This window comes from Athene noctua, chromosome 22 (genome assembly GCF_965140245.1).
Source record: "Athene noctua chromosome 22, bAthNoc1.hap1.1, whole genome shotgun sequence".
Classification (NCBI taxonomy): domain Eukaryota; kingdom Metazoa; phylum Chordata; class Aves; order Strigiformes; family Strigidae; genus Athene; species Athene noctua.
The window spans coordinates 8,227,564-8,252,000 of record NC_134058.1 but is presented as its reverse complement, the minus strand read 5'-3'; the positions used below and the strand labels follow the sequence as shown (position 1 = coordinate 8,252,000).

At 41.9% G+C, this 24,437-nt stretch overlaps 1 protein-coding gene across 12 annotated transcripts in view; it reads left to right on the top strand.

Annotated features, from left to right (window-relative positions):
* The window catches only part of EIF4G3 (eukaryotic translation initiation factor 4 gamma 3), a 147,785-nt gene that overhangs the window by 70,998 nt on the left and 52,350 nt on the right, over positions 1-24,437 (top strand). For 6 of the 12 annotated variants that reach the window (XM_074925090.1, XM_074925089.1, XM_074925092.1 and 3 more), the window contains exons 5-11: positions 558-671; positions 4,378-4,410; positions 12,044-12,064; positions 12,867-13,046; positions 13,667-13,781; positions 17,745-17,845; positions 20,421-20,543. In XM_074925090.1, the coding sequence (XP_074781191.1) occupies positions 558-671; positions 4,378-4,410; positions 12,044-12,064; positions 12,867-13,046; positions 13,667-13,781; positions 17,745-17,845; positions 20,421-20,543 (687 nt within the window). The remainder of the gene's footprint in view (positions 1-557; positions 672-4,377; positions 4,411-12,043; positions 12,065-12,866; positions 13,047-13,666; positions 13,782-17,744; positions 17,846-20,420; positions 20,544-24,437) is intronic. The other 6 variants (XM_074925095.1, XM_074925099.1, XM_074925093.1 and 3 more) reach the window with 5 other exon arrangements.

The window sequence follows — 24,437 nt, the reverse complement described above, 5'->3', positions numbered from 1 at the left end:
ATCCACATCTGCATCAGGACGCTTCCCGGTTACCTCTAAAACCACCGCACTGTTCCCAGCCCAGCACTCGTTAAGATGAACGTTCCTGAAGTGTGGCAACTGAACGCCTCCAAGACAAAAGTCTTCTGTTTGTCCACATAACAGACATATATATAAATGTATATATACAGGGCAAGCTTTTCCCCCAGTGTGCAGCCACACTGATGCACTTGCCCTGCATCTGGAGGTTTTGCCTCCAGGGAATTTGCATGAGGGTTAGTTCTGAGGCCCATTAACCTCAGTGTTGATGAATGAGCCGGTTAACACCAGTTTTGATGAAGTTTCTGTGATGTGGACAGCTGAAAATTTGTAACCGGATCCCCCCCCCCCCCCCAACCTCCTTAGTCCCCTTTTCTGATCAGTAATGCAGGATACTGATGGTAAAAAACCCTCTTTTTTTCAGTAAGTATAATCATCTTTATCTTTAATTGTTGAAAAGCACAAATAAGTTTATATGGTTAGAACTGGAGCAAAAACCTGACTGAAGAGCTGCATCTCTAAACCAGTTTTTTTGACAGCCCAGCAGAACAGTGCCAATACATTGCACAGACAACTGGAAGAGGAGGAAGGTTTTGGAACAGAGTCCGGTTTACAGGTCCCTGGCTGGAAGAGGCTGGATAAAATACTGCATTGTAAGCAATATAACAAACTGTACTCCTTCTTGCAGGCAATTGTGCCGATGGCACTGTTTTTATTTCTTCCTTTCTTTCTTTATTATTTTTTTTCCCACATCTTTTTTGTTGGCTGATCTACAGAAATGCACTGATTTTGCTTCTTTGCTAAAAGCATGAGCTACCATGGCAGTTTCTGCCAGGTTCAGTGGCAATGCAAGGTCCAAAGTTAAATTGCAGTTGGGAGGGTCTGACCTGGTGTAGGACAGAGACCAGGGCAGCTTTGGGTTTGCCGCTCAACAGATAAACATCTACAGGAAATTTGGCTGGAGAATGTGTCAAATTGTAGGGTTTTGGCCCCATTATTGAGGAGGTATTGAGGAAGAATTTGTCTGCAGTTGTCAGCCATTTTTCTGTTATTTTTTTTTAACTCTCCTGTATGCAGATTTTGCCATCCGCTCTGCTAGTGACCATTTCCACCCCCATTACTAAAAGCTGCACCCATAACATCTCATTCCACCTCCCCACCCCAAAACAAATGCAAGACTAGCCCAGTGCTGAACTACTCTTGCATTTTGTTCTGGTCTTGATTTTTTTTTTTTTTTAATTACTGTTTTTTAAGTTATTTTTTAACCGTCTTTTTTTGGTGGTGAGGGGAGGGTGAAGAGGGGATGAGGAAGGTGGCAGGATGTCGTTGCCATCCTGAGGCTTCCATAGCACGGTCCCGTCCGTCACGCAGCTGGTGTGGCTGGTGTGGGTAGGTAGGCTGTTGCACTAACGAGGTTGATCCTAATCCCGCTTCCTCGAGCAGCCGGAGCTTCCTCCATCCTGTTTCTGCATCCAAGGGCCATTGGCAATTGCACTGTTGAGGCTTTTCTGTTCCTTCCAGGACAGCTGCCTTTGCAATCCAACTGGCTTCACGTTTTCTCCCTGTTAGCATCATAGCGTCACTCCGATAGCAGGAATGTCAAAGTGCAGCTCCAGCTGGGGGAAGGAAAATGAAATCATTCAGCACTACTGAAAATTATCTGTTAGCTCTTGCCGATGCCAGCCCCGAGCACCAGGTGATACTAACACAAACTGTCCAATTCAAGGAGGTCTGCCAAAAACCCTGTGATCAGAGCGGGTGTTGGAGCAATCCAGAAGTGGTTATTTTCAGAGAGACTTGAAGTGTGCCAGCTCAGCATCAGCAGATAGAGAACGTGCCCTGCTGTCCACAAAGCAGTGAGCAGGACCATAAGGAGTGCGGGTGGCAGAAATGTTGGACCCAGGTTTCATAAAGTAGTTTTCCTTTCTATCTACTATCTTCATTGGGCAGAGGAAAAAAAAAAACAACCCAACAAAATGTCTATTTTAATCCGAGCCAGCAGTGACTACAGTTTGTTCTGTTGCTTACAGTTACTGATAGGAATAAATCCTATCAACCTGAATTATTTAAAAAAATTTTTAAAAATCGATAGCCAGTGGTGACCAGTGCAAAATAGATTAGGGTATTTTTCACTAACTTCGAGGTTTTATTTTATTTCTTTCCTCTTTTTTTTTTCTTGTAATGCATATTGCTTTTCACCATGGAATAAACTTTAGCTTCTTAAGGTGTAAGCTTCCAGTTCTTATTTTAAACACAGCGAGAACAAATCTTTTCTGTGGAACAGTGATAAGAGAGGTACTTTGGCCCTGAAATTAAGCAACACAAGGATTTTGCACCTCATCATTCTCCTTTTGATTAGTTTTTTTCATTGGTGTATAACATGGAGTGTGTAGCCCAGCCAGAAAGGCTTGTGTCAGCCCTTCCAGGGTAAGCTTTATTCCCTTTTCTCAAACACAAGACATTTGAACTGTTTTTGAGGAGTTCTTCCTTTAGGAAAATAAGGACTTGAAGTGCATTCACCTCCTGAGACTCGTCCAGGTGCCCATTTCTCATCGCTGTAGGACCCACGGGCAGAGCCACTGTTCTCTTCACGCCCCAAGCCTTGGGAGAATGCTGAGAGTCTTTGAGTGCTTCTGTCCTGCGGTTGCTATTAAAATAGAAATTTTATCTCCTTAGTCTTACAAGATGATCATGTTTGGTTTTGTTTTTTTTTTTTTTTCTTTATAACATAAGGCTTAGGGAAAATTTTCGAAGGCGGGAAAAATCCCTCTTTGGTGAATCAGTGCAGGTCATTCTTTATAAACTTTTGTACTAGGAGTAGTCTGTGTGTGCCTATTTTCTCATTTCTGAAGATTTTTATGACTTTTCATCCAAGTGTTACAATGAGGTGAAGGTAGAAGGAATATGTAAACACTGGTATTAGTAGACTGGTTCTTGGAAATCTTAAATATAGGCAATTAAAATATTTATAAAGGAGGAATTCAGCTGGACCAGTGAATATTTATACTTTGCTTCTCTTGTTTGATGGCATTAAAATAGCTGAGAGGTAGGGCTGCAAGTGAACCCTGGTCCACTTTCACTTACTGATAAAAGCTCTTATTAAGAAAATCAATAATTAGTAGTCAGTTTTGACCATTCAGGCAGAGAGTAAAATGTACTGAGTCCCTGCAGTACGAATTAGCAGAGGTGGACTGTACCATGTGCTCGGGCACATGCATGAAGTTCCTAAGCCATCACAACGAGCAACAGGTAGAGGCATGCGGTGGGTAAAAAGCCACCATGGGATCTAGTTTCATTTGCTCCATTTAATTATTGGAGCTATTATCAGTAGATTTATCTGCTCTCATCGTGGAGCTCTGCTGATTACACTGAGAATTAAGTGTTTAAATACCTAACTTGGCTTCTGGAAGAGGATACCTTGTCATCTTTATTTCTATTTTCCATTTCTTGCATTCATTTTTATTTATATTTTAACTATCAGTTACTTATTGGAAAATGCTTTTAATGTTTACCGAGCATGTTAAATTCTGATTACTTTCCTCTGTGTGTAACCCAAGTGGGTGGGAAGCGATTTAGTAACCTGAGCTCAGGGCTGGGAACCAGGACCTCCTGTACTCCATCCAAGCTCTGCTGCTGCTGCCTTCAGCTCCCCAGGGACATCACGGGTTAACCTGTCTCCTTTGGTTTCAGATGGGGGTGACAAATCCAACTCATTAAGGAGGGTTATATTGTGATTGTTACAGGAAAAAAAAAAAAAAAAAAAGCTGAAAATGAAATTGCACTGCGTGTATGTGCAAAGAATTGCTGATCTTTGCCTTGCAGGGAATTTCCCGCGGCCCTCTCGCCGGCAGGACACTAGCTGTGCCTACCTGGCTCCTAACTGCTCTCCAGCCATGAGTCTCCATCCTCCACTCCCACCAAATATTTGGAACGGCTCTGAGTCCAGCTGCTTTAACCATTTACCTCCACCTTAAACAGTTTAAAATGTCTGCTGCTGCTTGTTTTAAGTTGGGTTTTTATTTTGGTTGGTTGGTTTTTTTTTTCCCAGGCAGGATAAAGAATGCCTGCATTCATACACTAGAGTGCCTTTAAAATAACTAGCAGCTTTGGCTGTTTATCTCCCAGCTCTCGAGCAGCACACTTTCCCCTGTAGCGATGTTCACTTGTTATATCTCAGTACCTGTCTGTCACTGTCCTGCAGCAAAGCTTTTGACTGTTTTGTGGTTTGGTTTTTTTTTCGTTTTTTTTTTTTTTTCTTGTGGGTTTATTTTGCATAGAGTGTGACATTTTGGTTTCGTTGTGGTGTTTCTGACTCTTTGTGCCTTTCCTTTTGTGTTTGTTTCTCCCGCCTTTCCTCAGTTTGCAGCGGGGCCTCGACCTGCCCATCACCAGGTACAGTACCCTGCCCCTTCATTACCATCCTAAACTAATTGGCTGGGGGAGGCGGGTGGTTGGAGGTGATTCACCCACTAACTCAGAACAAAGGCTTGCTTTGGAAACCAGCCGTGTTAGTAGATACTAGCACATGCATAACCCTGCTAACAAGCTGCCTGCAACGCAGAGTAACACTTTTAATTCTCAGTTGGTGTCACTGCACTCATTAACCACCCCACTTAACGCCGTTTCCCTAGGAAAGGAGAACCTGTAGAGATCGTTGCCAGGTATTGGTGAGATTTGCTTGCCTTTTCAAGTTGCTGGAAACTTTGTGGAATACTTTTCAGACTAGTCCGTGGATTAAATTGCCTGAGATGAAGATGTCAACAAGAACCAGGCATTCACAACCCTGAGAAAATCCTACTTTTCAAACTCAGAGCAAGGCCAATGACTTTCCAGTTCATACATTTCTTGCGTGATACACCTGGTTATCTGTTATCACTACTTTGCTTAATGTTGTTTTTACTCACCCTGTGAAAGCCAGATATTTAGGAATCTTTGTAGTATTCCTGTTGCATGACTTGGACTTTGTAAGGAACCACTTAATTAAGAAGAATGTAAACTAGGAATAGCTCTGGCTCATGGAACTCACAGGCAGTGCTTATTAGGGTGGCAGAAATACCCAGAGGACCTCTTCAGCATCAGGACAGATGCGCAGGGCCCCTCTGTGCTAGTCAAAGTGTCCAAAGTTGTCTTTTCTATCAACTCCTACATTTATCTTTGCCAAACCCCTTTTCCCCTGGGGGCTTTTGAGAGGCTGAGTTGATGCTGATGGGTGGGAAAGAGGAGGTGAGGCATGGCAAGTGCAAGAAAGCTATTCCAGATTTGATTGTTTCTATGTCACTCTTCAGTCTTTTGGCTTGGAAGAAACAGGTTGTTTCTACCAAGTTAATAGGGGGGAAAAAAAAAAAATTCCTTTAACTCCAGTGATGTCGGGACAGGGAATTAAGTCACAGAAGGCTTGTTCCAGGAGAATTATTTTGTTCTCACTTCGCTCCCGTTAGTCTGAGCAGTTTAATACTGTAGAGACGAGCACCTTGGGGGAAGTACTGTCTCAGGAGAGCAGGTGAGTGCGTTAAGTGGGCACAGACACCCAAAAAAGCTGATAATCATTGTTCCTTCCACCTCAGAGAGCAGCATGGAGGCAGGCACCCTTCCAGAGCAGGACAAAAAAAGGCTTAAAAATGAGAATGAGGCGTTTGCACTTGTTTGCTGGCAGGCAAACGTCATGTGAGAGAGAGAGAGAGATTGTTTTTGTGCGTGGCAAGGGATTGCATTGACAGGCAGTGGTGGAGGAATGTTTGCAGGATGACTGGGCAACGTAGGGAACAGCAGAATTAGTATCTTGTTTAGATACTATTGTTCTTGACCTTAACTTCAGGTCTGTGTTTATATTACATGATACTAAAAATGCATTGCTGTTCAGAAACTCGTTAGTTCTTTCACAGGTTGTTACTGAGGTAAATTCTATATTCACTTATATATTCAGCCATTTAATATTCTCATAAAAATTACTGAACTCACTGCGAGCAGATTTTGGACTGTGAGTCTTGAGGCAGCATGCAGCCTTGGAGGAAACAATTTCAGCACTCGGTGCTTTTACGGGTTTGACTCTACCACCGGTCTGTCATAACTTGATTTAAAACTTTCTTTTGGATCCACTTATGATCCTACCTGCAGGTTAAAACTTGTAATTTCCAAGTGTTTTCCTGATCTTAACTGCGTTGCAGTTAGATTTTTGACTCTGTTACGTTTGAAGTCTGCTTATAATTAAGTGAGAGAAGCTGTCACCGTTAGAAAAACATTTCAGGCTTTATTCCCAGTTATGTCTGTCATGTGCTGGATCAGGACAGGCACAGAGAAACCAGGGCTATAGATGAGCTGGTTATTTCTTTTAATCCAAAAGGCTCTGCTCGTGGTGAGGACTGGGGATGGAGAGAGGGATTTTTGCCACCGACCTGTGCAGGAGGGTTATGGCTGTTGAAGCGAGGTCATCCCTAGCTGAAGTGTTAGAGGTTGCTTGAGGACAGCATGAATAATTATTCTCACACAGGAAACTTAACCTGCTGAAATTGTGTAACATAAGCAGCAGGCTTTGAGACAGATTTTGTAACATGAAAAGTACTAAATAAGTAAATCAACTGCAGCAATGTTAATATTTGTTGCCACAATATAATGTGCTCTTCTAAGAAAGCAGCAAGCTGGGGTTTGCAACAATTCCTGTGTCAATCTCAGTGTGATTTTATTAAATGTGCTTTTTATTGATTCTGCGTCTTTTTCAGTCAAATAATGGATTATTCTTTAATGTTATTTCCTGTAATTATTAGATCTTTAAAGTACTCAAATTAGCATGATTTAAGCACCTGAAGTTGACTGGCAACTTTCTAAGCAGTTAATTTTCTGATGGGAATGTCTGTCTTGGTAGCTCCAAGCCAGTTGATGCTATAGAAATTGTAATCAAAATCTATGAGAGAAAATATTAGAATGGGATTTAGGATGTTATACTAAGAAAATAGTGTCTGAAGTCAAATGAAAAGAACTGCAGGGGTTCTGATTAAAGGTTAAATGTGTATCGGTAATCCTTGATTCCAGTAATGCGGCTACCTGAGAAACTGCTGAAAAGTCTTATTTTATAGGAGAAAGGAAATGAGCCCTACAGAGTGTTTTGTGGCAGTATTTATATATATACACACACATATATATATATTTATATGTATTTATTATATATATTTAAAAATATACTATCAAATTGTGTTTTTCCTAAATGCAGTAGCAAACTCAGCTGCCACCCTGCCTGGGCTTGCTACTCGGTTTCTCACTTTGTTCACAGAACAATCCTTTTTTATTTTCTAAGTGAGGCTCTTGAGTCACTTTGTTGTTTCTGATCCTCATGAAGCACAATTGAAAATAACAGTTTTCTTCTAATCTGAAGGCTGAAATGTAGAAATGTCCGAAATGCAATAACCCTTAATTTAAGAAGTGTCTTCAGGATTATTTTTAAAAGGATGCTCAGAAGAGGCCAGTGTAATTAAAACCAGAAATAAGTATAAAATGAAATGTCGTAGTTCCCTTTCTGACTTGTAATTGTCTTTGAGATTAGTTTACTGGTTATGGCAGATTAATTTAGTTTGAGGTTGCTGGTGTAGTTTGTTCCAGTTTTAGCTTGGGGTTACTTGAGTTCTTTTGGGTATAGCTTATACAACAGAAAGCTGGGTTTGGCTGTGTACTGTTGTTAAAAAGCCTTGTGATTTGGAGAGGTCATGAATTTATTCCCTGAGCTGACTCAAGACTAACCATTTTGTAGCTTTTCGGAGTATCTCGAGTTAGAAAGCAGTTGGAAACAGCTGCCATAGTCAATTCTTTGTCTTCATCTATAGGCGTGTAAAGGACCTACCAGTTTTAAATCTCATGGTTGACACAAAAAGGGCTTTTTGTTGTCCTTGTCCCCCCTCCCCTTTTTATCATTTAGTAAATAATAAAACTGGGAAAGTCTGAGTCAGGGGAGAAAAACAAGACTGGTGTTGTGCTCAAAGGGCTGCACCAGGTTGCTGGTGGCCACTGGGGAAGCAAGATGTAGACATGGGGATTTTCTGCTGCAGCTCCTGCTTCTGACACCACATCTCTGTGTCTCAAGGCTGCAGTTCCTCAGCCGAGCCCTGGTGCCTGTGTTAAAGTTTAAAAGATCAAATATAATGTGCCAGCTTTCATCTGCAAGTAGCTGTGGTTCCTGCTGTACTGCCTGTGCAGCCACCTTCTGCTCCCTTCTCCAGGTCGGGGCTAAGTTATCCCACCAGCCTTCTTGGTGAGACCATAAAGACTAAAGATTAATAACAGAGCTGTCTCAGAGTATGAGAGGCTTAATTAAAACAGATAGCTTGGATGTGTGATTTGATTTGATAGCGTTAGTGACAACTTACTGAACTTCCACTTTCTCTGCAGCCTTCTGCCAGGGCTTTGTGGACCCTTTGCAATTGCCAGCCTTGATCTGATCTAGGAAAAAATAGACAGGTGTCTATCCGTGTTGTGTTTGATGGGCTAAGCTTAGCATAGGGGTTTTTTCAGTCCTTTTTCCACAATTTTATTTTTCATTGAAGCTTTTAGAGTAGAGAGGGAGTGTTCCACCACTCAAATGATGGCTTAGAAATAAATAGAAAATCAATTAAAATGCAGTGGTGGTTTATCAGAAAGAGGTTGGTGCTCTCTTTAATCATTGATTTTCCTAGATGATGGCCTCTTACCTGGCTGGCCTTCAGCAGACTTTTGGCACAGGGTTGTGTGGGAAGAAAATAAAGCAGGAGAAGATGATGGTTAATAAAAGGATGTTGGGGCGTGTATATATAAGGAGTGACTAAGAAGTAAATGGGAAGGTAGTGCTGAGAGGGATAGGCAGGAGGTTGGTTAGTAGTGGATTTCCTTAATATTGATATTAATTACTCTGACACAAATAGGTATGTGTCTGCAGCAAACGGCGAGTGCAACGCAAGGAAATGTGGTTAGTGCAGGGATGCTGGGTGCTGTGCAAGGAGGACTGGTGTGATGGAAGCAAGGTGTAATCCAGCATTGCAAGGTGCAAGCCCTTATACTTCAGTGCCAAGGAGAAGTTTTTATTCTATAAAATAATATCAGCTGAAACCACCTGTGCCATGCAATCTTTAGATAAACCACCAAAGTCATTGCCATTTGAGGCAGGGAATTACTATGCTGCACTGGGAAGTACTGGGGAAATGCTGTCTGGAGCGTGTATGCAATTCTGCTTTTTTATTTTCCAGGAAGACTTCCTTGAGCAGGTAGGTGAAGGGCTGCTGAGATGATGAGGGCTTATTAGAGCAGGCTGAAAGAGTTGAGCTTGAGGCAGCCAGTAAAAGCAATGTCTGGTTGTGCTCCATAAATATATGGGGGATCAACCCTAGGAAGGAAAAAGTGAAAAGACCATATTGCCCAGTAGTACCGACTCCCAAGATCATCCAAGAAATCCCTAACAGAGGTGGACGGTTAAAGGGTGGGGCTGTGACTTGAGGACCACAGCTCAGGTCCTCACTGGTTGCTGAATGACTGTGCAGCATGTTTCATGCTGATTTGACCATCATTAGACAGAGAGCTGAATTTTTGAAGGAAGTAGTCAAGGCAGGGCTGGTGTAATGCAGGGTTTCTATCAGAAGCCTTGCTGTGGCCCAGGGTATCTTCATTCTGACCCTGAGTGGGTCCTGTACGTGTTCCACTCCAAATCCTGCACTTACTAGAAGAAACGGAGACAGAATATATCAGATTTTAATCTCCTGGTGTTCTCCCATGGGACATCATTAGCATTACTTGAAAATGTCATCTTTGCACACATGTATTTGACCTTGCAAGATAATTTTTTTTAGCAAATCAGGTCAGAATAATGAAACATTTCTAAGAATAAATATTGCTAGTTTAGCTTTGAAGGGGCAGGAACAAGGATGGAGCATAAAACAGGTGTCCAACCAGGTGATAATTACTTTGAACAGTAAAACCCATGTACTGACGGGATGCACAGTGCTCTGATGATACCGGATTTTCTTGAGAATTTTAGTTTTACTTACAAGAAGTGGAGCGGCTAAAAGCAGTTCAAACTTTGCCAGAGAGATCTCTGGTTGGCACTTGCAAAAGCTTCTGATGGTCTTGTTGCTTGGAATAATGGATCTGCTTTTCTTCATCTTGTATCTGTCTTCCTACTAGTGATCAATCCTGCTTTTTTTTCTCTGAATTTGAGCTACCTCTGCGATGGTGTGGGCAATATAGAGTGTTTTGGGGAGGTTGGATCTTTTAGCATAGGGTTTCCTCACTGGAGGTCCTCCTGCTGCAGAACAGCTTAGCCCTACCGTGGTGGTGTTTAATACTTGAGGGGGGAGCAAGCCTGTCCCCCCCCCCCAGTTTGGTGCACAGAGTGTGCTTTCCTTCCTCCTGTACAGCAGGAGAGAGAGCTGCCTTGCGTTTCATGAAGTTCCTTCAGCATCTCACCCCAACAGATAACATCTCATGATCTTTTAGGCACCAGTTGCCAGTGATGGAAATGAAAAGCTGTCCATAAACAAGGAGTTTCTGTTGCTGTAAGTTTTTTGTTTTGTTTTGTTTTTTTTCCTCGGTGGTTTCAGGGATGTTATTAGCAGGTTTTGTAGGTGTAGCAGAAACTTGAGGAGCAGGGTTCATGGCTGTGGCTCTCACCGGTGGAGGACTCCCATCTCTTGCGGTGAAGGGTTTTCTGTGCTGCCCTGTGGGTGTAGTTACTGTCAGTAGACAGGCAGGTCTCACTCTGCCCTCCAGCCCATTTTTACTCTACATAAATACAGAATCGTGGTGGCTATTGACTTGCCCCCCCCCCCCCCCCCCTCCACCTGGGGAGACTTCTGCTGTAACCTGCTAACAGGTTTAGAAATAGTCATTATTCAGCAATTTGCAGTGGAAGAAGAAAGGACTTTTGCACTTTTTGGTGTCTTTGGATATTGAAAAATTGCAGACTCTAGTTATTTTCACCATAAATTCATCATACACCCTTGGTTCATGCAGCACTTGTGTAATTCCCCCACATCTAGACGGCCACACAGTTTTTATTAATGCGTGAGCATGGTAATGTGTTGCTCTTCTCATTCCCTTTCTGCACCCTTGCTACTAAACTTTTCTCCCCAAACAGTTACCTTCCTCTGGTTCAGGTCACACAGTTTGCTGGTGACAATTCTTCATCCAGATTAACAGGGTTGGACATAAAAGCATTGCGCTCATCTTAATGGTGTCTGGATTTCTGAGACAGGGCGTTATCCGTGGCTTTTCTGGAGAAATCATTTGCTATGGTGAACAACTTAAGTGTCATAAAGTCTTCAGCAGCACCAGAATGACCGTATTAAGCTCATTGTCAAGTACAGAGGCATCCCAGCTTCCGCCCTACCCCGACTACCAAAGGCAGATAAGCCCAGCTCATTCCTTCATTCCTCAGTGATTACCACTCTCTTTTCTTCTCACCGCTCATGTTAGTTACTCACAGACTATTCACATCAATGAACTTCATCAGTCAGCAGTCTTCGATGTGATGTATGATGACCTAATTATTATTTTTTTGTATATTTTTTTGTATAACGATTATACATGGCATTTCTTATCCTTCCAGTCTTGGTGCAGAAGTGGAGACCAAATCCATGATTTGAGCAAGGGTTTCTACTTTATCTCCTGCCTCTGTATCACTGAAAGAGACCAGAAAGGAAAAACGTTTGATGTTTTAGGAACAGAGTAAACATAAATTCTTCCTGTAGCATCATATTTCCTGCAGTTAATCATGGTTTGGGGTTTGTTGTTTTTTTTTGGTTTTTTGTTTTTTTTAAACTTTTATGCTTCCATATAAAACTTTTCTAGAAGTTTCTGACCCTTGCCTTGGGATTCTGTTAGAAGAGTCCTTGGTACCAGTTCAGTGTCTTTTTCTTGCTGTTTCTATAAGAGATTAGTCAAAGCAGGATAGAAAGATGAATGGAATTGTGTGCAATTAGGGTGCATGTTATATCCTATTCCTTCCTATTGATCTGTAAGCTGTTCCATTGGCTTTCTTTCTGTTTCCTGCTGCTTTCTTGCTTCGTTATTGAAGGGAGGATTCAGACCTATACAGGTAATTTTAACTCCTGGTTCTGCATGGCCTAAGTGTCTCTATCACTTGTATCATAACTCCGTTAGTGAATGCGTTAACGTCTGATGCATATCTTACCGACTGAGTTTCCAAGATTGCGAAGACGCCAGAGCAAGGTCTTCCAGTGCCATGAATGCTCCATACCGTGGATGCTGATGCCTTTCCCAGTGCGTAAGGGTTAAGAACGGAGAGTGTACCAGGGGGTTGCTTGGTTTCCTGGACCTGGTCCATCTGCGTGGGGCATCACTTCATGCAAACATGGTACAAGAGTTTGGTGCCACCCTGGAAGAGGTTGCCACCTTTCTGAAAACGGAGGGCAAGACATGTCACCCGGCTCAGTTTGTACAAATGAGGCACCTCTGGCCTTTGTAAAAAAATTTTAGCTGCTCTGGAGGTATATTGTAACAGTTGCCTTCATCTTTTATTTCCCCAGCAAATTTATAAAGGTGGCTTTTGGCAGCCAACCCACCTTATAAAAAATATATTTGACAAAAATAATTTTTCTCACGTTCACTCTGAAAGTTGAGCTGTATAATTCAGTAGGTGCCAACTAATAATTATTGGAGTTGGAAGTTTCTTACCTTTTTCTACCTCATAAAATAGAAGGCTATAGCATGATCTTGCTGTTTACAAATAAACAGACATTGTCCTGCAGTTTTCTGAATGCGTGGCAACCCTTTGAAAGTAGTATTATAATTATAATATTGTAATGATATTTTGAATTATTTCCCAGAAAGTCTGACCAGTTCTTTGCTTTCTCTCTTCTTTCCCTTCCCCACCCTAGTTTTTTCAGAGGCCTCAGATACAGCCTCCCAGAGCCACCATCCAGAACAGCAGCCCCTCCATCCGTCCTGGTGCGCAAACACCGACTGCGGTCTATCAAACCAACCAGCACATCATGATGGTTAATCATCTGCCAATGCCCTACCCAATGCCTCAGGGCCCCCAGTACTGTATACCACAGGTAAAAATACATTGTCCAGGCACCTAAGGAACTGCAAACAACGTTTGTTCCATCTGGATTTTCTCAAGACCTGCCACAGAGTTGGGGGGGGGGGGGGTGAAATTAAGCTGGTAGTTGCGTATCTAGCCTCTGTCCTTTTTCTGTACAAAGTATTTGTTTTCCTGTGCATAGAGGCAGAAAAAAAAAAATTACCTTTCTAGTTTTTGAGGTCCTTCTCAAAACCAAAACTCTTGAAAAATGTTTAGTGCTATAAATATATCTAAATTGACTTTAATAGATCTACAGTTACTCTAAAATGGTTGGACTCAATGATCCCAAGGGTCTTTTCCAACCTGAATGATTCTGTGATTCTGTAAAACCTTGGGCCTCATCAATATTGCTGAAATCAGGGAAGCGACTGTTTTCTACTTCAGCTCTCATATCCTCCCTGTCTTGTCTTTAGATGTCATAGCTTACTTCCCTTTTTTATTTTTTTGTCAGTAACATTTCTGAATCTGTAATTAATTGGTTTGATAATCAGATCACTATTGATTTGGGGAGCTCTGTTACAGGGTCTCTATGCAACAGCATGAAGTTGCCCAACTCCTTGTCAATGGATGGTTATTTTTTTTCCCTCCTAGTATCGTCACAGTGGCCCTCCGTACGTTGGGCCCCCACAGCAGTATCCCGTTCAGCCGCCAGGACCAGGACCCTTTTATCCAGGACCAGGTCCTGGAGAATTCCCCAATGCCTATGGTAAGCCTTCTGCTTGGGAGATTTCATATAAAGTATTTTCTGGGTGTGTTTTTCTGTTGTCAAGCGGAAGATTTATCACAGAGAAAAGGATTAGCATTTGTTTGAACTTCAAATAGCTGCTCAATTTGGTTGTGTCACAGCCCTTATTTTTCACTCCTGAAAAATTCACAGTAACAGAGTATTGTTTGTACTAGTGCTTAAGGAAAGGCTGCAACTCACGGAGCTACCCATAATCACATGTGAACAAGAATGGTGGCTGTTTGTTATTCCCTGCTCGATCATTATTATTTATTAAGGTATTGTGAATACATCTGGCAGCCCTGGTTTCCATTGAGCTATGCCCTGAATATGTTCACAGCCATACAGCAGTTAACATTTCTTATCCCTGCGTTCCTTGTTTGGCATTTAGTGAGGGAAACGAACAAGCCATGTGGTTTGATTCACGGGTTTTGTACTGCAGAGATTAAGTCAGTCCAGTCAAGGAGTTTGTTAACCATGCACAAGCTGAAATTTGCCCTTTTAATGGGCAACTCCTGGTCTTTCCTCTCTCAAGCAGAAGAGTTGGGAGATTGCCCAACCTCATTGTGTGTGCTGTGCTTGTTTGGCACACTATATTCAGTATATTTAAGTGGTTCTCCCAGGTACTGAGCTTCAAAGCTGCACCTAAAAATCCCGAGGCTGCATGTCTAGTGCTGGCCATCCCTCCTGTCTGCATCTCAGATTTTTGACTCCTCTGGGACCCCACAACTGCCTCTCCTTTGGGTCCCAGTTTGCAGACCCCATGTAGCAGTGGGTGATTGTCCCTCCCCATGACACCTCTTCTTGGCAATCATCTTTATGTAAAATTAATTAAGTCCTTTCTTAATAATTTCCAGTGTGTTGCCACATACAGTTTTCTGTGGGATCTGTATTTCGATAGTTAAAACAAATCACGTCCTGTGATCTGTATTTGAATGAGGTGCAGGATTAGGTATCTTACAGTCATGTACATCACTTCTTTTTTTTAATTTTATTTACCTTCCCTTGCTCATTTATGGGAACATTTGAAAAATCCACCAGGATGATTCTAGTCAATCACCCTGTTTTATGGTGGGTTTTTTTTAAAGGGTTTTCGCCTCTCGATACCAAATTTGAGGTGTTTTGTTCAGTCTGATTGCTACCTGCCCACGCACGTTCTGTAATCTGTTGGGGGCAGAGATACTATCAACTTTCCATGCAGCTTTAGCTGTTGGTATTTCAGAGTGTTAGAAGTGAATGATTACCAGGGCTGAGCAGTGACAGCCCTGTACCGTTGGCAGAATTGCATGTTTGCTCTTCACAAATACAGATTTCATTTTAAAGGGGAGAAAAGCCCCAGTTGCTTCCCTGCTTAACGTTTTAAAAGGCCTGGACTTTTTTCCCTTCTTTCTTTTATTTTTGTATTTATGTGGGGTATTAGAGAGCTAATGGGACTACTTGCTTTGAAAGGTTGCCATGAAGCCTTCAAATTTGGTTATGCAATTTCTAAATAAAACGAGAGAGTGCAATTATAAGGCAGTTAGTTCCTGTTTGCTTATCCTAGAAAAAAGTAAAGAGAAGAAATACTGCAATGGCTCTTTATATCTTTAAATCTGATTCGCTAAATGAGGGCATTACCCAGTATTCCTCGTTTTTTCTGCTGTTACAGGTCTGCTTTCTTAATTTCTGCTCGCTTAGTGCCGTTTGTCTGTCTTCACTTCTGTAATTTGGAAAAGGTTCCTTTCCGGTTCCTTTTCACTCCTGAAAGCGCCTGGTTTCTTGCACAGAGGCTCGTAATCTTTCAGTCCCAGCTTGTTTTTTAGGTCGCTGCGTCTGCAGAGCATCAGTGGGCGAAGCTGGAGCCCTCCTTCATGCAGAGCATTTTCCAGGCAGAGAAGGTTTAGCCAAGGAAGAGGATGATTGCAGGTTTGCCTGTACTCATCCACCTTTCCCTCCTGTTGCTTCCTTGCTATTTATATAGGAACTGGAAATGTTCTGTCTCTCACCAGGCGCTGCTCATGGCGTTGGGAGACAACTAAATTTACAATATGGGCGTGGATAATGCTGCTGGCAGCGGCCTTTCCCGTAAACCTCGGGATTTTGTAGCCAGTGTGGCTTCTAGACATCAAAATCATTGTAGTTTGGCAGGCTGTAAAGGGGATAAGGGAAAATATTGTAGCAGACAAAACGTGTGAAGGTGGACAGTGCATTTTTTTAACCGTTTCAGTTTTGCAATTTATCACTCTCTTTTATATCAGCAAGTTTCTGTGCTACGCTGGGAAAGACCTTGAAACCATGAATGGGAAGGAGGGGGAATAAAACTTGGGTGCCGCTGAACTGGAAAGCATCAAAAGGCAGGGTGCAGAGCAAAGAACGTCACGCTGAAAAATGCGCTTGGCTTCTGGCCACAGAAGCTATATTTCTTCCCAGAAGTCACTCTTGCTTTTTGGGATTTTCTTTTTTTAAAGTGTTTTTCATCAAGGAGGAGCCCTGCCTTGCCTTACGCTGTAGCTAGCTCTCTGCCAGGGATCATGTTACAGGCTATCTGATTAGATCTGTTTTCTAGGAAGCTAGAAATCAAGATAATTAACACATTACAGGGCTCCCAGGCTTGCTCCTGTCCTCTCATGTTCTCCAAACTCATCTTGTACACCTGGCCAGCTTGGCCAAAGCATTAGTTGGAGGAGTTTGAGGCTTCATTTTTAAGGAGAGAGACAGGAGGGTTCTCGCTTCCCAAGCTCTTGGGGATGCTGACAGGGATTTTTGTGCCCTGAGGCCAGATCTGAAGTGCCACTACCTACCCTGAGGTTCAAAATGAGAAGTTTATTGAATCACATAGACCACCTTAATGGCAGCATCCAAGAGTGAGTACAGGTAGCTGAGCTTTTAGCAGCTTGATGCTGGTGATGTGCAGTGCTCTTCACGTTCAGCTACCTGCCTGCTATTTCAGCGGAGAGACGTTCTCACTCTGAGCATGCAGACAAGGAGCCTGCTACGAGTTTCTGCTTTCCAGTTCTCAGTTGGAGGAATGCATCCTCTGAAGTTTGCAAATCGGACTGTGCTGGGCTGGCTTCGTTTGCTGTCTTGGATTTCAGTGTTTGCTTGAGATAATAACAACCTCCTGGTTGGGTTACAGACACACAATACAGATTTTCATTCCCATTTAAAGGTTAGTTCAGTTGAAGAATAAATCGGATTGCTCCAGATGCAAGTGCCAGCAGGCAGTCCTTCTAGCATCCATACCTACAGGGGAAAAAAAACTCTCCACCATCTTACAAGTTTACCTGATACCTGATCCACAGACAGAAGACAGCTCTACTATGCCACCTTTATTTCTATCTGGCATGTTTTTAAAGCACACGGTCATTTTGAGCCAGTCTTATTCCACAGAGAAAAACATAATGAAGCTATATTGGATCTTATGAATGTAATCAACAACGTGGTGTAATTTTGCAATAATAACTCTGGTCGTGCTTTTTTTGTGTTGCAGCATGAGAAGAACATAGCTTGTAATTAGATTTTCTGGCTATGCTTCAAAATAGGTTGCAGCTGACCTTGTAAATTCTTTGTAATGGTTTGATTGAATTTCTTTACAAAGGTAAAAAAAACCCCAACAACAAACCCACCTGTTTGTCAGTCAGAGGAGTCCCAAGGATGGGCCACTTTTCATGCCTTGGTGATTTCAGCAGCCCCTCAGAAATGGATGCACATAATCAGTTTTTCTGTTTATGGCAGAAAAAAAGATAATGAAATAGTGACTTAATCACTTGTCTTGATGGAGTAACAGCTTCTGTTTCAGTGGAAGTGGGGAAGAGCAAAACAGACTGGTTACCAGCTGGATGTTAGGAGTCTGGTTTTTGAAGAGAGTGAGGAGTAGGTGGTCAGTTTTACCTCTTGCACTTGATTTTCTTTCATTAACAGATGAACTGAATTTTTTTCTCTCGTTTCTGTCTTGTCCTCTCTCAGGAACACCTTTCTATCCAAGTCAGCCAGTGTATCAGTCAGCACCCATCATAGTGCCTACACAGCAGCAGCAGCCTCCACCAGCTAAAAGAGAGAAAAAAACGGTGAGTGATTGTCATTGACTGATACAACCTCTCTGAGAATTGCCCTGCTTGTAAAGTTGAAGGAAATTTAAAGCAATCTTAAGCTTAAAACTGAGCTTTATCTTCACAGAGAGGCTAAGTCTTACCTTTCACACCTAAATGTAATTAAACATTGCACAACGCTGTAATGGTGTTTTACTTTCAGTTTTTCTATGGGAACTTTCTACACTGAGTTTGTAACATCTCAGCTAGTCAAAAAGGAAAATGTTTTTGCCGGTTTTCTAACAAATATAAATGAAAGCAGCATCGTCTCCCCAGGCCTGGGATCCTCAGCTGCCTGCGCTGCTGCTTAGAGTTTTACCAAAGAGCCAGGTGGGAATGAACAAACCCAGATCAGTTTGGGACAATGTTGGGAGTTGGTTCAAACTGACAAAAAGAAATTGTTTAATATCATGCCTTGGAAAAGGTAGAGAAACAGTAAGTTGTGGACCTGTTTGCAGGCTTGAAAGAACCCAAATACATGACATGATGAAAGTGGGTAGAGGTTTGGAGACCGTACTTCTTCTCTGCCTGATTCACTGGTGAGAGTTTGAGAGACAGATTAATGGAACTTAAACCCGTTTGCAAGTGGATGATGGTAGGGAATGCTAAAGCCACACCAGGTGAATGTAACATTTCAACAGAAAAAGTTAGGAGTGGGCTTGTGAATCGTTTCTAAATGATTGAAAAGGAAATAACTTACATTACTATATGTGTTAGAGTGGCTTGAAAACATTAAAATAACTGTTTCCTGGAGGGAAAAAATGGGACTTGTATGTGTCTCAATGCAAAATATTTGTATCTTTTGATTTTTGAAGATGATCTGAGATGAGAGTTGATTTGGGAAACTGGAAGAGCTGAACAATGTGTTAGCTGGGCTTGCAAGAAAGGCCTTTTTTGTAGCTGCTGTCAGCAAAGGGTGATGCAACTCTTTTGCCACCTCTTCACCATCCTCTTCAGTCATAAGGAGTCTCTTTTCAGCATCCAAAAGATGACATGGCCAGATCATTAATGCTATTTGAAATGCAAAGATGTTCAGAAACGCTCAACTGTCGTTAAGACAGTTTCATGCCAATGAAGCCAAGTTCTTTGAGGCGGAAAAGCAAAATGTTTTTTTAAATGCCTGCGATGCTTTTCTGTGGATGTACTATTTTAATTTGCTATTCTGTATTGCAGCTGAAGAAATGAGAGAAACTGAAGAGAAATTAAACATATATATATATACACATACATCCGCATGCACCATTATTTGAGTTTTCGAGTACTACAAGCTTTCGGGCACGGAAAGCATGTTTTAATGTCATTGACTGCTCGTCAGGAGGAGGAGAGGGTGGGAATTCATGCCAACTCTTAAATCCTTGTTGCTGTGGTTAATTAAATATTTTAGCAGGAAAAATTCAACCAAAACACGAGAAGACCACATCTTGTCAACATCCTAAGTACCATGTGTATATTCATTCGTCTTCATAACCTAAAGAATGAAGAAGACATCACACGATACTAAAGTGATGAATCACAAAACCCTTCTGCGGTTAGCAATTCTATATGTTGCTGATTAAAAAGAGCCAGTGGTTTCCAGTGAGACCCCTGCCCTCAGAAGGGTTCTGTCTCTTGGTTTGCTTGCGGTTGTGCGTTGGGCTTAGCACAATGGGGACTTCTGCATGCAAATAGAGAGTTCAGGGCCGAGCTTTTGAGAAGGTGGACAGACAAATGATAGCACTCTCTCCAGTTTTATGGAAATCTTCAATTCTTATATTGAAGATTAAGAACTCTATTTCAAATTAACCCAGACAGTTCGACTGTTCCCCACATTCAGTGACACATATTGGCTCAAGTATCAGTTGAGGATTCAAATGAGTGTGTTCTCAAGTGGTTTATTTTGGAAAATATTTTTCCTTCCCATTTTGGGACTGTGAAGAGACTCAAAAACCAGACTTGTTTCTGAAATGATGATGAGTTTCATAGGACTTTAGTTTGTTCTTCTTGCAGTTTCTCTTTCCTCCGCTCAGTGTTTTTTGTTTGATTCCCTTTGTTTTGTTGGTATGATTTCTCAGTGTGGAAGGGAAAAACAAAAAGAGCCGATTTGCTTTGCCCCTTTACCAGCAGCTGGGTTGGCAAGGTCACTGAATTTCCTATCAGGATAAAATGTGGCCTCTCCTTTTATTCTTGCGTTTTCCACTAACTGGCAAGCTTAGTTCTGTAGCTGAGCTGTCTGCTAAATTTTCTAAGTTGCACTAAACTTAGTTTTCAGCAGTAGAGACCGTATTCTGAATTACAGGGTCATGCACTGGGGTGCATGTATTTAGACCTAACTGGTGTGGTTGACGAGTGTTTTGATTAAATTAGGTTTTGAGCTTAAGGGATGACATACCATGCATTTCAAGTTATTGAAACAATCCATGTTCCAGCGTTCCTGCAGAGCATCAGCTCAACCCAGACCATCTCCTGCTGAGTATAACAGAATAATGTCCTGTCTATGTTCTCCTCTCCATGAACCCCAAGGACAGTGGGGTCACGGGAAGACTTGTTTGAATTATTTCTTTGCTCAATACCGTAGATCCGAATCCGGGATCCAAACCAGGGAGGCAAAGATATAACAGAAGAAATAATGTCTGGAGGGGGCAGCAGGAACCCAACGCCTCCCATTGTGAGACCCACTTCCACACCTACTCCACCTCAGGTAATAAAGTGGCCATGTTGGCTTCTCCCAGTGACGTCTGCTTTGCTTTGCTGTTCATTAGAACCAATTCCTGTATCTTCCATCCACGCCACTGATCACCTCAGACACCTGGATGGTCCTAAATTGTCAATGTTCTTCAAGGATTTATTTTTTTTCCCCTCCAAGTTTGGTGATTTTTACCAGCCTTGTAGCTTGTAAAATGTGGAGCTGCAGTGCTATTAGAAGTTCCCCATCCCTGATTTTGTACCAGTAATAGATTTTAAAGCTTGTAAAGACTTTCAGTGTTAAAGGAGGAGCTAATATATTTGTGAGAAACGTGGTGTTTCTGTTAGTCTTGTGTACCTGAGGAAAGTCCATATCATGCGTGTGGTTGATTATATATCTTCAATTGTATCGCTGTCCATACTAATGTCTTTCTGCCTTAGTAGTGCTGTTGTAGAGTAACCAGAATGACTGTAGCTCAGGAATTTTGTCATGGAACTGTGATGACGCTATCACAGATTTGGTCTCTGTGTTCAACCTTAAAAAAATGCATTTTTCTGATGCATAAATATCCAAAACCGGCATTTTCTGTAGCTCATAAATCTCTTCTTGTTGCACACCTTTGAGTTTGACCACTTCTAAGTGTCTGTATCCTGCTTCACCTGAGAAGTCCATGTGTAATGTCTGGAAATTAAACTGATTGGAAATCCAGGTCTGTTCTAGTCCTTTTTGACCCAGGGCCTAAAGAGCACTCTCAGACTTGCAGACCAGCAGTCCTGATGTGAACGTAAGTCCACCTTGAGGTGAACTGCTGAGGCTGGAAGTGGCTGTGTGATGTAATTAGAAAATTATTTCTGTCCTCTGACCACTCTTCTCCACATGCAGCAGGAAGAGGCAAGGCCTCCTTGATCTCCCCAGAGCGTCAGAGACGGAGAGGAGGCACATGGCAGTGCTGTGCTCTTTCCAGCTGCCAGCTTGGTGTAGCTGCTGTTTGCTTCATACATCGTTTTAGTTCTCCCTCTCTTTTGGGAGAGATGGTGCAAGGCCACATGCTGCTAAACTTAAAAAGTTTTTTAACAATTGGAGAAGAAATTCTGTGGTTTGGCACAAGCTTTGGAAGTTGGCCATGGTTTTTTGGAGGTTGTTTTCCACTGCTTGGGGACCTGATTAGAAGACATGAAGACTCTCCAAGTGATGGGTGGACTTTAGGTCCAGAGCCTGGCTGAGGTTGGGGTGCAGTTTCTTCTTCCAAGTTCTTCCTTGTTCAATGTCATCAGTTTTTGCTAGCTTTTAGGTGGACAGCCTTTTCAGAGCCTTGCTTTCCCCAACGTGTCCAGGTCGTGTTTGTGCTGTGCTGAGGCAAAAGCAGAAGCTTGCCCTGAGACACCCATTGTGCTGGAGCAGGAGCTTGAGGTTACCACTGAGAAGCATAACTGGGATCACTGAGCTGAAATAAGAACCTGAGCCTGCACATCTCCCCTCTGTTGAGATCAAGGCTTTTGGTTCAGTCAAACCCTTTTGTCGCATGAAGGCATCACCATGTGCTCTGGGTCACCTGCTCTCTCCTCCTGGTCTCCATCACGGGCAAGCAGCAGCAAGGCACCATGCTCGAGCAATGTGTTTTTGCAACAAGGTCTGCAATGCTTGACTGGAAAAAACTATTTCCCTGCCAGAGTGTGGTCTCATTTGCAACTACAGCTGCAACAGGAGGGAGACAAGAGCTGGTTACATATAGAATCAATTCAACTTCTCTCCAAGCATTTTCCGTAAGAGAAGATACTAATGCTATAAAATGTTGGAGTGCTGGTGAGATGATCTTCCCATTACTTCATGCTAAATGACTTTCCCCATTAGAAGTAGGGAAGAGTTGAAACCAGCCAGGGTGTCAGATTGTGTTTATGCATGGTGCAGCTAATCCAAGCACTTACCAGATCATTTTTGCATTCTGAAATCTATTTTAAGATACTACAATTAAGTCAAACAGAACGAAATAAATGTTTTTCAAGAGGAGGTTAATAAGCATGAATTTTTATCAGCTGTAATTTATATGCAGAGCACAGCAGTGATGTCCAATCATCTACTCTAAGTAAGGTATGCAAATACTTCATTGTTTAATATCCAGGCTTCATTTTGATTAGGTACTTGGAACCACTTTTGTTAATCACAGAAGAGCTCTGAAATAGAGCTCACCAGAAAAAGTTCATTAGTGTAGCATAACTGAAAATTTAAGCCCACTTAAGCTAGGAAATTCGAAGTTATTGTCCCAACAGCATCTCTAATTCATTTTTTTTGAGCAAGTGTAGTATCTTGGATGAAATTAGATAGTGCCTTAATAACTGTGCTCAGTGGCTGAATTCCAGTAATGGTGGGTGCTATAATTTGGAGCAGTCTAAAATCAGTAAACTTCAATTATTCAGCCATAACTTTTGCTTGAAATGTGCTATGGCTTTTTTTGTATTCCCTTTCCCAAGCTGATAAAAGTTGTGAACAGTCAGTGTGAGCTTCATATGTAAATACCTGCCTTTTGAAGTGGTCACAGTTTAGGGCAGCTCCTGGAATAGGTGCAAGGGGACCATCGTGACTGTTCCACCACCCCTTTGAATCAAGCCCTGTGTGTCCGGGGGGGTTGATGAGATTTCATCTGGTTGAACACTCAAAATGCAAACCTGCAATCTCCAGGCTTGACGAAACATCATCTCTGAAGTAATGAAGTGACTCCCAGTCCAATGATATTTTAGAATTATGCTAAATTCTAGTAATGGCCAGTATCTGATTCTGTAATCTCATTATTTAAATGACACAAGCATAGAAGGAGAAACTTGCTCAAGAAGTGCATGGAAGCCACTGCTGTAGACCAGTCCCTGTCCCAAATTCTACATTTGAAAAAGAAGCCATTTTCTAATAATAATAGATTTTTAAATTTTCTTTTTTTTTCCTTTAGATTTGGATTAATTTTTGAACTGACTCAAAAAAAACCCAAACCTTTGGTAACACAAGCCCAAAACACCTTCTTCTCTCAGTAGATTAAATGCTTAAAATAAAAAAAAATACTAGACTTGTTCAAAAGATGAACATCACTGCCAAGATTCAAGCCACATGGTTTTAGCCATTTCCATGCTTTTTGTATCTCTTGCTTTGTTGTCACCAGAAAGTGCTTTAGGTGGAGTCTTTCCAGCACCTCCACAGAGGTTGCTAAACTGCTGAAATGCTTTAAAGTTCCTGCACAAGAGAAGCAGGCAGTAAGTGGAGATATAATTTATATGTTTCTAGCAGGACACTGTTTTTCACGCTGCATTTTTTGCGGAGAAGATAAATAAAACCCAGGACTATGTCTCAAATCTGGTTATTTATTCAACACTAACTTTAAAGAGTTAGAAATGCTCTTATTTTCCTGGCAAACCTTTTCCAAGTATCAATGGGTTTGTCACACTGTTTGCTCAGTCTACGGGCCATGGTAGGATAGAATAACGCAGAGCAACTCTTAGCATCATAAATCATGAGTGCAATTTTGAGGGTTTTTTCCTAGAAAGTCTCTAAATGCTCCATTTTGAAGCTGCGAGCCTGTAAGGGTCAGTACTTAAGTACCATTTATATCACTTTGCAATATCATTCCCACAAAATAAATGAGCGTTTTCCAGATTTCTTAAGAAAACATGTTTGCTGACCCAAGAAGTTTCTAGGCTTACAGGTTTCTTGCCTGCTAGTCTCATTTGTTCCAGTGATTCTTATAGCAGTCTCCTTTTTCCCCCACTGCGTTCATCCATAAATTTCTCATAAAATGAAACTAATGATCTGCTGAGAGTGAGGGGAAAGCATTCTTGAAACCTCCTCGTTTGTAAAACTCTTGTTTTCTTTGGCTTCCTTCAGATTTGGCTGGAGGTAGGGATACAGTTCTTCATCCGTAGTCCAACC